The following is a 12462-nucleotide window of genomic DNA, read 5'->3' on the forward strand; positions in this document are numbered from 1 at the left end:
TCTGTTCCAAAGAGAGATCAAGGTGACTCACTTTTGCATGATCTCTCTAGCACCCAGCAGCTATGGAGCGGTGCTGTCATTTATAGCACATGGACAGTATGAAAATTAAGGACCAATTTCCTGTGTCAAGGTGAAAGGCACCTAAGCATTCAGCGTAACAGGCGACCCTCAGCACGCACAAAGCGTTCTAGAACCACGCAGAAGAAAACCACCACGAGGAAAACAAACGCTAAGTGTAGTACCACCCAGACCCCAGGAATTGAGCGCCGGCCGTCGCTCATATCGCTTTATCCAGATCCAGCAGTCTCTCCCTAATTAAGCGAACCAAAGAAGCGGTCCCAAAGTGACGCCAAACTTTCTGCTCAAAGTGTATTTCTTTTAACCAGAGCTCGGAGATCTCTCCCAAGTCCTAGACAGACAAGAGTATGCAAAATAGGTCAAAAGAGAAAAGATCCCTCACTCTCAGCCGAATCCAACCAGCCTCAGGGTCGGGTTACTCAAAGTCAAGTTTTGCACGACTTCGAGACGTTTCCCCACGCACTGAAGGTGCAATCAGGAATACTTCCAGACTTAAATTCAACGTCCCTGACCTAAACCAGGTCCCCGCCGACTTCCGTCCACAGGCACAAACTTCCCAGGGCAGTGCAGAGACGCCGGGACCTGAGGACGTCGGAGGCAGGGGGCGCAGAGGGAGAAGGAGGCAGTCCGGGCGCCCGCCTGGGCTGGCAGGAGGCTCGCGGGGACGCGACCTGCGCTCCCGCCGTGGGGGCTGCGCCCGGTTCCCGGACCCCCGCGCCCGCCGCGCGCTCGGCCTCCTCCCGACCTGCTCCCTCGCCTCCTCCCCGCGCCCGCCTCCTACCTGTCTGAGGATGAAGCTGGTCGAAGTGGTGCTGCCATCGGATCTTTTCAACCTGCTCCTCCGGGTTGTGGTGCCTCGGGCCACCTGGACTCGACACACGGGGCCAGAGAGAAGCCAGTGAGGACGGCAGCGTCGAGCCAGGCGACCACCCCCGCCTCCGGACCAGCTCCCGGGGCTCCCCCAGAGCCCGCACCCAAATCTCCTCCGCGGACCCCAAGTACAGCCCCCACCCCCACCCACCCCTTCCAAGCCTCGACGGCTGAAAAGATGCGCGAGAAGAGCAGCCTGCGAGCACCCACCACATCCATTAACAAAGACTCAGGGTGCGGGGTTCAAGTCCCCGGCATCGGCTGGGGAAGGCTGCGGGCTCCGGAGCGGGAGCGCAGAGACCCGACGAGGTGAGGAGGAGGAACAGGAGGAGGAGGAGGAGGAGAAAGAGGAGGAGCGGGAGGAGAAAGGGACGCGGAGGAGGGGTGGGGACCAGGACCGCGACTCCCAGGACTGGGGGCCCCGCGCGCCGGGCGCGAAGGCGGGGCACTCTCGGGCCGCCGAGGAGGGAGGAGGAGGAGGGGGCGGTACCTGCGAGGTGGGAGAGTGCGGCCCCTCCGCGGTCCCGTTCTTGGCGTAGGAGGAGGACATGGTTCACCGCCGCATGGCCCGCCCGTGCGCGGGGGGCGGGGGGCAGGCAGGGCCAGGCAGGCTCGCGCGCCGGAGAGGGGAGGGCGGCAGGGCTTCCCCACCCGGGCTCCGGGACCCGCGCCGGCCAGCGCCCTGCCCGCGCTTCTGAGAGCGCGACACCTTACAGGGACCGCGGCGCTTCCCCCGCGCCCGCAGCGGGGTCCCGGGAGGCGGCCCCCGCAGGCAGAGGTCCCCCGAAGGGGGCTTCTCCGGCTGTCGCCTACCCGAGTCGATTGGGAGAAGCGCTCTCCCACCTAGCGAGCGCCTTACATCAGAGCTTTCCAGAGGATGCAGGGAGGGGGAAAATCTGGGATGGGGGTGGGAGGATTAAAATAGTCTGCACAGTTTAAAATGAGACAAAGGTGGCACGGTTCATGAATCAGGACTTGGGGAGGGACGCTGGTGCAGTGTGGCAGGGAGTGGGAAGAGCCAACCGGGGCGCTTGTGTGAGAGTGTGTGTGTGTGTGTGTGTGTATGTGTGTTTACTGCACTGGAATTTTAAAAAGGCAAGAGCCGACCCTTCCTTCTGCAACTTCCCTCGTCAGCCCACTGTGGTAAGGCATGGGGTTTTGTGGTTTGCTTTTTGTCCGTGTTTTTGTTTTGTTTTGTCAACTCTAGCCTCAGAACCGCGAGTCATACACATCGAGGCAGCCGCGGGAGATTCTGCCAGCCTGAATCTGACGGGAGGTGCAGCCCCGCGGGCGACCAACATGTCCTAAGGAGTTTTGAAGGTCATTCTAGACCTGCTAAAAAGCAAGAGTTGGCCACGTGCCTTCCATTTCTCCGCGGATAGCTGTTTGCAAGGGAGGAAACTCACCCTTGAAACCGTGCAGGATCTTTGCCATGGTTGCAACCCTTGGTTTCCTCCTGCAAATACATTAAGAGATTAATCTGAGATCAAATTAAAAGAGGGATTGTGGAGAGGAGGAGTTTCAAGTAATAAGAAGAGAGCAGAAAAAGATTTGCGAATTTAACTATAGCTACGGCATGAGAAATCCATCATTGAAATGTGTATCGTATCTCAAATTGTTAATTCAGCCCATGTCACCTTGCATTCTAGGATTTTTCAAATGGAAACGGCTGTTGTTTTAACAATTGGTTGGTCTTATAGAGGTCCTGACTTCCTTTCCCTTCCTACCCCCCTTCACCTAATGCAGACCTTCTTTTCTTTGTAACAGTCCAATAACTAGTCTCCTTGCCCCAAGGCTTTCTACTGCACACACATACACACACACACTTTATTCTATCTACACACTACAGGCAAAGCCATTTTCCTAAAATCCCTTTGCCCAAGTCACTCTTCTCTGAAATGCACTCATTGCTCTCAGCAGCCCTTGAGATAGGGTCCAGACGCCATGGTTCAATAACCAAGCCCCTGTCTCAGTCTCTTCTGTCACCACTTCATTTCTCCAACTTGATCTCTCTATACAGACCTTGCAGCAAGCAGACAGGGCTACTCAGCCTTGCTTAAACACACCAAATACAACCCCACTCCAGCACCTCTGCCTTGGAATGCACCCTACCCCCGACCCACACACCCAGCTGAATCCTCTCCTTCCTCCAAACCTGGCTCCGCTCACTCTTCCTCCACAGAAATCCTCCCTGACCACTTCAGGCCTGGATAGTTTCTCGTGCCCTGGAAAAACTGGAGCATTTATTCTCTGGGCACTTAGTACAGGCTGCCTGGGTTTATTAGTTCTCTTTTTGTGAAAAGCTCCTCATTTCTAAAACAGAGTTTTAACTTTTTATCTTCTATTCTTATACCTCACATATAGTAGATATTCCATAAAGTTTATGGGTAATGGTAGGTCTGCCAATGCAGAACTTTGTGCTTTAGTTACCATCAATTCAATCCATTTTTAGTTCTGAGCCATTTTTATAGTTGATACTTAATCAATACACATAGAATGAATTATGTGGGCACTGGAATTGGAGTTTTCTGGTTTTCCACTGCCCACAGTCTCTCTGACTGTGAGTTATCAAGAAAGAATCTAGAACCACATGACAGTGAGGAGTTCTCTGCACCTACCCCACAGCAAAACTGCTGAAAATTCTTAAAAAAGAAAAAAATTTAAATCTCTAGAAATGGTTCTAGGAGTACACATCAAATGAAGAAAGATTTATTCAAGAAACTGTACTAAAACTCAGTAAGAAAAGTGGCAGTCTGTAGTATTTGAACCAAGACCCACCCCTTCCCTGCTTGCATCTAGCTCAGCAAGAGGGAAATTCACTCTACCTTGGCGCAGCAGAAAACACAGGCCTCCCTGTCCCCTCAGCTCCCATCTGGAGAGTTATCTTCCCGGGAGGGAAAGGACATCAGCGTTTATCCTGCTGCCCCAGCTACCTGTTTCTGAGGCTAAGTTCCCATCACATAGAGAAGAGAGCTGGGGGCTTCCTTCCTCAGTCCAGCCCCGACTCATGGGATGGAGGCTCCACCTTGGGTCAGCACCACTGAGAACATGGGGCCTCAACTGCTCATGGAGAAGCGAGCCAGGAGACCTGGGACTGCTGCCCCTCCCTACCAAGTGCTCAGCTCCTAAAGTGCGGGTGTCACTTGGAGAGAGGTACATCATTGACCCTGTCCCAGAACCAGGGCTGAAAGAATGAAGTTGGACTCTAACTTCACAGCACACACAAAAATTAACTCAAAATAGGCCAAAGATCTAAATGAAAGAGCTAAAAATGTAAAACTATTAGAAGAAAACATAAAGGTAAATCTTCATGACCTTGGATTTGGCAATGGATTCTTAGACATGACACCAAAAGCACAAGCACCAAAGGAAAAAATAAATAAATTGGACTTCAAAAAATTAAAAATGTTTGAACTCCAAAGAGCACTATCAAGATAGTGAAAAGATAACCCACAGAATGAGAGAAAATATTTGCAAATCATATATCTGATAAGACACTTGCATCTACAATATATATAAAAAAACTCTTACAACTCAGTAATAAAAAGACAAATAACCCAATTTTAAAAATGGGCAAAGAATCTGAATAGACATTTCTCCAAAGAAGATATAGAAACAGTCAATAAGCACATGAAAAGGTACTTGACATCATTAGTCATCAGAGGAACGCAAATCAAAACCACAAGAAGACACCACTTTACACCTGCTAGGATAACTATAATCAAAAAGTCAGCTAGTAAGTGTTGGCAAGGATATAGAAAACTTGGAAACATAATACACTGCTGGTGGGAATGTAAAATGGTACAGCCACTTTGAAAAGCAGTCTGTCAGTTACTCAAACAGTTAAACAGAGTTACCGTAGGACCCAGGAATCCCACTCCTAGGTATACACCCAAGATAAACAAAAGCACATGTCCGTGCAAAAACTTGTACGAGATTGCTCACAGCAGTATCAGTCATAAAGCCAAAAAATGGAAACAACCCAATCTCAACCAACTGATGAGTAGATAAACAAAATGTGGTTTCTCTACACAGTGGAGTATTTATTCAGGAATAAAAAGGAATGAAGTGCTCATACATGCTACAATATGGATGAGCCTTGAAAATATTATGTTACGTGAAAGAAATCAGTCACAAAAGGTTACATATTGTATGATTCCATTTACATGAAATATCCAAAATAGGGAAATCTGTAAAAACTGAAAGTAGATTAGTTGTTGCTTAAGCCTGGGGAGGCTGAGGGGATATTGAGGTGGAAGCTAAAGGTATAGGGCTTCTTTTTGAGGTCCAGAAAACTTCTAAAATTGTATGATGGTTGCACATACCTGCAAATATACTGAAAGCCACTGAATTGTACACTTTAAATGGATGAATTGTGTGGTATGTGAATTATCTCAATAAAGCTGTTATTTTAAAAATCTTCAGACTTTATAAAAATTAACTCAAAATGGATCAGAGACCTAAATGTAAAATGCAAAACTATAAACTTTATAGGAGAAAATCGACATGACTTTGGATTTGGTGATGAGGTTTTCAATACACCACCACCAAAAACGTAATCCAAGAAAGTAAAAATTGATATGTTGGGCTTTATTAAAATTAAAATCTTCTGCTCTGTGAAAGACTCTGTTAAGATAATGAAATGACAAGTCACAGACTAGGAGAAAATATTTGCAAGACGCATATCTGACAAAGAATTTGTAAACAAAATATACAAATAACTCTCAAAACTCAGCAATAAGAACACAAACGACGCAGTTCAAAATGGACAAAAGATGTGAACAGATACCTTACCAAAGAAGATATATGGATAGCAAATAAGCATATGAAAAGATGCTAAACATCATTTGTCATTAGGGAAATGCAAATTAAAACAATACAATCTCACTACACACCTATTGGAATGGCTAACACTTTTTAAAAACTGACAATACCGATTGTTGCTGAGGATTAGGAGCAAAAGGAATTCTTATTCATCAGTGATGGGAATGTTAAATGGTACAGCCACTTGGGAAAATAGTTTATCAGTTTCTTAATAAGATAAACATAGTCTTACCATACAATCCAGCAATCATGCTCCTAGGTATTTACACAATTGGTTTGAAAATTTATGTCCACACAAAAACCAGCACGCAAATGTTTATAGCAGCTTTTTTCACAATCACCCAAAACTGGAAGCAACCAAGATGACCTTCACTGGTGAATGGATAAACAAACTGTGGTATAATCATACAATGGAATATTATTCTGTGATAAAAAGGAAAGAGCCACAGGCCATAAAAAGACATGGATGAACCTTAAATGCATATTGCTAAGTGAAAGAAGCCAGTCTGAAGCTACATCATATATGATGACGTTTATATGAGATTCTAGAAAAGCCAAGCTACAAAGACAGTAAACAGGTCAGTGGTTCCTGGGGGGAGGGTTGAATAGGTGAAGCACAGGGGATTTTTTTAGGGTGATGAAACTGCTCTGTATGATGCCGTAATGGTGGGTGTATGAGACGAGGCATCTGTCAAAACCTGTAAAACTTTACAACACAAAGAGTGACCCTTACTGTGTGCCAATTTTTTAAAAATCATTTAGGAAGTTGGGAGATTCCAAGATGGAATGCAGAATGTGACAAAAGAATATAACTGTATTACAAATATATGAAACAACTTTATTGAAGGGTATGGGGGAAAAGGGTGCTGGCCTAAAGTAACTTTGGAAATGAGTGGAGTCTGTAAGACTAAAAGCAAAAGGAACTGTGCATAATACTGCAGTTGATAAAGTTGTTTCCTGAGGGGTATAGATTAACAATTCTGAAATCACTGAACGTATATACTAGAATTGAACAGTTAAGTAAGTGGACAGCATATGATGGGAGCCAGGTTCTCCACTGTTGGAGTGGAAGGATACAGATAAGCAAGGGGAGAAGGCTGGGACCATCCATGCAGTGATGGATCAGAGTCAGAGACATCAGCATGAACTCAAGTGTAGCTTGATAGAGATACACATGGTTATATAGAGAAATTTTTATAGATATGTGTATATACACACAGATATTTTCTTGCTCACAGCTGAGGGCCTAGAAATAACACCATCTCAGTAGCCACAAATGCACCTGGTACCCAGGCCTTGTTTTCTAATACTATCCTCTAATAAAAGGGCACCTTGAGGAAATGGCTGATTCTAGGACTGGGGCAGGAAATATACAAGATGTGTCTGGAGCATCGTATAGTGCCAGAAAGTAAAAAAACCCACAATGATGGGGGGAGGGATGTGTCAGAAGGACACAGGAATAAACTGGAAGAGCTCCTAATGGCTAGAGTTGGAACAATTTGAGCAATAAAATAAAGTCGTATTGGAATATATTCCAGAATATAAAATAAATATCCATGAGTCTGTAGTGATAAAAATAAATGATTGACTAAATAAATAAATGGATGAGACAAATCTCCCACGTGGAGGAATTACAAACAATTTATGCAGGTACTTCCTTCTTAAGGAGAAGTATAACTTCTCCCTCCTCGTGTTGGCTGCACATAGAGAATGCCTTCCAAAAAGTACAACAGGGAAAGGGGGAAGTGGAGAAACCTGACAGACACTACGTCAGCTGGCTGATCAAGATCAACAAGAACAGGGGCCGGCCCAGTGGCGTGGTGGTGAAGCTTGCGCACTCCACTTCAGCAGCCTGGAGTTTGCAGGTTTGGATCCCCTGTGCAGACCTACACACTGCTCATCAAGCGACACTGTGGCAGCATCCCACATACAAAATAGAGGAAGATTGGCACAGACGTTAGCTCAGGAACAATCTTCCTCACACACACACACACAAAAAGATCAACATGAACAGTGATCAGAGTGATAGTAGATCCACTTGATGTAAGTGAGGAGAAGGGCACTTTACCTTTGTGGCTTTCTTTCCCCAAATCCATAACCCCAGTCTCATCAGGAGGAAAATGTCATACAAATCCCGATCAAGGGACAGCCCACAAAATATATGACTGGTACTCCTCAAAACTGTCAAAGTCATCAAAAACAAGGAAAGTCTGAGAAACTGTCACAGCCAAGAGGAACCTAAGGGGAGATGATGACTAAATGTAATGTGGCATCCTGGATGGGATACTGGAACAGAAAAAGGGCATTCGGTAAAAACTAGGGAAATCTGAATAAAGCATGGACTTTAATTAACAATAATGTATCAATATTGGTTCATTAATTGTGAGGTGTGTGGTTTATCGTAAGATGTTAATAATGGGGAAACTAGGTGTAGAACTCTCCATACTATCTTCACAGTTTTTCTGTAAATCCAAACTATCCCCAAGTAAAATTTTATTTTTAAAAATTCTAGAATTTTATAGCTGGAAAGGAACTTAGTGTCAATCTAGAACGAACCCCACATTTAGCAAATTAGGAATCTGAGCTCAAGAGAATGAATTGCTCTAGAGCAAGTGGCCACCATTATGCTGTGCTTTCGTTCCTAAAACGTTGACTCCTGCTGAAATTGCTTTGTCAGAGAAGATACTCTCTTCATAAACTTTATTCTGTTGCTTAATAAGTACGTTTTGTTAAGCGCTTCCTACAGTTGAAATCTTGTCTGAGATGCTGTTAAAAAAAAAAAAAACATGATTTGCAGAACTCACAGAGCTCAGAATCATAAGATGATGGTGTGTTTCATATTTTAAAATCAAATCATAACACATTCTGTCTCGGGTCCATGCATCTAGCAGAATATTGTTTGTATTTTTAAGTTATGAGCATACAAAAGCACAGTAGTGGCACGCGTGCTTAATTGCATGTATAGGTTTGTGTAATTAGCCTTTACATTTATGTCCAGACAACCCCAGTGTAAATTTTCTGAGTTTTTGTCTTGGAGGATCTACTTTGTCTTGTTCTAAACAATTTCTCTAGAGTTGTCTGTCCTCCTCCCCACTCCCCCAAGGCTCTGGTTCAGACATTGAAAATCTGTTCAAAAGGCACATAACCCATAGAGCTTTGGGATATTAAAGATTATTACAACTTCAGAAATTAGAAAAAAATGTTGTTATAGTCTATAAAACCCTAAAGAAACTTATATGCTATAAAACCCAGTGAAAATGCTATTCTCTGGGTACAATTTTAAAGGGTACAAATGATTCAGATGGTAATGAAAATAAATTTTAAAAATCTAAGTTTTAAGTAGAATTGTGTGAAGATGACTCACATCTTGTAAATGAGGAATTATATTGAGAAACTATTAGCTAATTTAAATTTTTTATTCTGTTATTTCTTTTACCAGACAAATTTCTCATTTTTGCTGTGATAACAAACAACCCTAAAATCTTAGTGGACCCGTCACCATGTAGCCCATGGTCTGGTCCAGGCTGTGGCTCTGTTCCCCTTTTCTTCCCATTCCCAGGCCCAGTCTGAAGAAGTAGCTCCGATATGAGACATACTAGCTGTGAAGAGGGTAGAAAAGAGAGCTACAGGAATTTCATGATGCCTCTTTAAGCTTCTGCTTCGATGTGAGCATCTGTTGTATCTACTCAGATGCCATTGGCCAACACATGCCATGCAACCAATCCCCAAATCCCTGAAAGAGATATACTACTCCAGGAGTCAAGGGCATGGATAGATATGTACTATCCTCTTACAGGAAAGGATGAGAGTAGAAAACGACAAACAATACAACCTTCCACATGAAGGATAACTTACTTAACTAGACAGTTATGAAATCTGATCACCTCTGTCCTTCATCACCTTCATTCTGCCATTTTGGGTGGTTGTCATAAATTATGCTAATTCTTTCTATAATGTTTAAATGTTACATATTAGTATTCTTCTAGAAGTTCAAATTAAGGTTCTGAATGATGTAAATTAAATTCCAAATAATATTCAAATTCTAGTTTTTCTAATTTTCTGTCCCCAGTGAAGAACATAGGCTTATAGAGATTCAAAGTTGGAAGAGAACTTGAATGAATCTATATTAGTGGTTCACAACCAGTAGAAACATGTAAGTGTGGGACATGGAAGTCGAGATATCCAGTATTGTCTGGGCCATCACATAGAACTTGCTTTTTCCTTAATTCCCGTATCCTCTTGCAATGTCTCTTGCTAATGTCACCTGCCCGAGTATCTCACTGTGACCTTTCAACCTTCTAGGTGACTCCTTTGTATACTGAGCGTTTTTCACAACCACTCGCCCCTCCTCCAGCCGTGAGCAAGGGTCTGTGACATAGTTTCCTGCCACAAGCCAGAAACTACCTCTGCTTCTGTTGCTTCTACCTCTGCGGTCATCCCTGGGCTCAGAATGGAGAAATGAGCATGCTGTTCTGGGAAGCATCCATGAGTTATTATTTGATGAGCACTGGAGACACTAAGATATATTTTTTTAAAAAGAGCCATTGGCCTTCTTGACACTTAGACAAGACCCTAGGCCCCTTTGTTTCTGATATTTGTTAAAATAATGCCAAATTCCCTGCATTCTAAGATAACCTGGAGTTTAATTCATTGATCGAATAGCTTTAAGGGAGTAAAATGAAAACCTATAATACATGCTCATCCACTATAAAATACATCCTGATTTCACACATTAAAATGGAATGACGATGATAAACAACGAGCACAAGAAGAGAGGGTCAAAGAAAACTCACATTTATTGAATGCCAGGCACTGTGAGGATCCTATGCAGCTCTCTGCTAAATCCATTTTACTCTTCATTCCACAAACATTTTATGTACCTATGCTAGGCCCTGGGAATACACCAATGACTAAAACACAGCTCCAAGTTCCAAAGGATTTTAAGGACCCAGTAGGGGTAGGAATGCTTTCAGATACAAATAGCAAAACCTCACCAACAGCAGTCTAGACAAACAGGGGTAACACATAAACAGTTTATGTTTTTCACATCTGAGGACGTCCACAGGAAGACAGTGAAGAACTGGTATAGCCACTCAAAGTTGTCATCAAGGAGCCAGGTGACTTTATTCTTCACGAGCCATCTTAAACCTTCTTCCTCCTGGTTGCAATACAGTTGCTTTATCTCCCAACATTGCATCTGCCTTTTTTTTTTTTAAACATTGGCACCTGAGCTAACATCTGTTGCCAATCTTTTTTTTTCTTCCCAAATCCCCCAGTACATAGTTGTATATTTTAGCTGTGGGTCCTTCTAGTTGTGGCATGTAGGACGTCACCTCAGCATAGCCTAATGAGCAGTGCCATGTCTGTGCCCAGGATCCAAACTGGCGAAACCCTGGGCCACTGAACCAGAGCATGCGAACTTAACCACTCGACCACGGGGCCAACCACTCGGCCACAGGGCCAACCCCTCAGCCCGAGGGCCAACCACTCGGCCACAGGGCCAGCCCCTGGATCTCCCTTCTAAGCAGGAGGGGGAAAAGCCAAAAGCCTTTTCTTTCATCCTAGGAAGCTCTGCCCAGGAAATTTGATCCATATCTCATTGTCCAAAATTGTGTCACGTGGCCACTGCTGGCTGCAAAGAAGTCTAGGAAAGCAACTACTATTATCTTGTTCACTGATTTCTACATAGAGGAATATAAGATGGCTGGAAATGCATGTTGAATGAGCCAAACTATAGTATCTGACACAGACACAGATCATTCCAAAGCAACATGGCAACCACTATAATATAATTACAAGATGCTACAGAAGTATGGCATGGTCTGGGGGCCAGAATCAGTGAAATTTGGGCTGACACTTGAAAATACAATTCATTAGATGGACAGAAGCATTTCAGGCAGAGAAGACTAATAGGGCCAAACGCAGGTGCAAAAAGCAAAAGTGGCACCTGAGGAATTTTGGATTTGGGGGTTGGAATCTAGCATCTATGTGAGAAAGTGGAAGAAGAGGTTAGAAGGCTACCAAAGGTGAGATCATGAAGACCCTAACAGGTGGTTCTAAAGAGTTTGGCTCTTATGCACAGTGTAACAGAACCCCGAGCTCAGGCTGCATAATTTTTCTCAGCAACTTTGGTTCTCGGAGAAACCAGGCTATGTGTGTGGGTCCTGAGTCCCTAGGCTTCAACTCAGAACTATTCTGCTAGTTCAAATCAGCCTCAACTAGTTATCACCTGCCATTTTCCTCAGAGGACTTCCTTGAATTTTGCTTTTTTCTATCCAGAAAACACAGAACTCTGTATGCTTCCTTAAGCTCCCGCTTTTCCTGATGTTGGAGCCCTCTTCTTCAGACTGTCAGAAAGAGCCAGTCTGTTTACATCAAGCTCTGGTCTCCTCAGCCCACCTGAGTGACAGAGCTAATTGTACTACAATGTACACATTCAGTAGATCCAGCCACTATTATGCTCTTCCCTACATGAGCATTCTCACCTCTGAAGGCACTTTATACCCATGTGAGCCCAAATCTCAGTGATTTGTGGGAAAGGAAGCTGTTACAGAATATTACCCGACAATCTTAATACACCAATTACGTCTAGGTAATAGTCACACTAGTATAGTGGGGAAAAGCACAAGCTTGAGTATCAGATAGACTGGTGTATAATCCCAGCTTTGCCACTTACCGGCTGTGTGACCT

At 44.1% G+C, this 12462-nt stretch overlaps 1 protein-coding gene across 1 annotated transcript in view; it reads right to left on the reverse strand.

Annotated features, from left to right (window-relative positions):
- The window catches only part of CACNB4 (calcium voltage-gated channel auxiliary subunit beta 4), a 236232-nt gene extending 234620 nt beyond the window's left edge, over positions 1 to 1612 (reverse strand). The window contains exons 1-2 of the mRNA XM_046657675.1: positions 1439 to 1612; positions 860 to 943 (exon numbers count right to left, since the gene is read on the reverse strand). Of these exons, the coding sequence (XP_046513631.1) occupies positions 860 to 943; positions 1439 to 1498 (144 nt within the window). The 5' untranslated portion in view covers positions 1499 to 1612. The remainder of the gene's footprint in view (positions 1 to 859; positions 944 to 1438) is intronic.
- Positions 1613 to 12462: the final 10850 nt, after the last annotated feature.

Source organism: Equus quagga, chromosome 4, assembly GCF_021613505.1.
Source record: "Equus quagga isolate Etosha38 chromosome 4, UCLA_HA_Equagga_1.0, whole genome shotgun sequence".
Classification (NCBI taxonomy): Eukaryota; Metazoa; Chordata; class Mammalia; order Perissodactyla; family Equidae; genus Equus; species Equus quagga.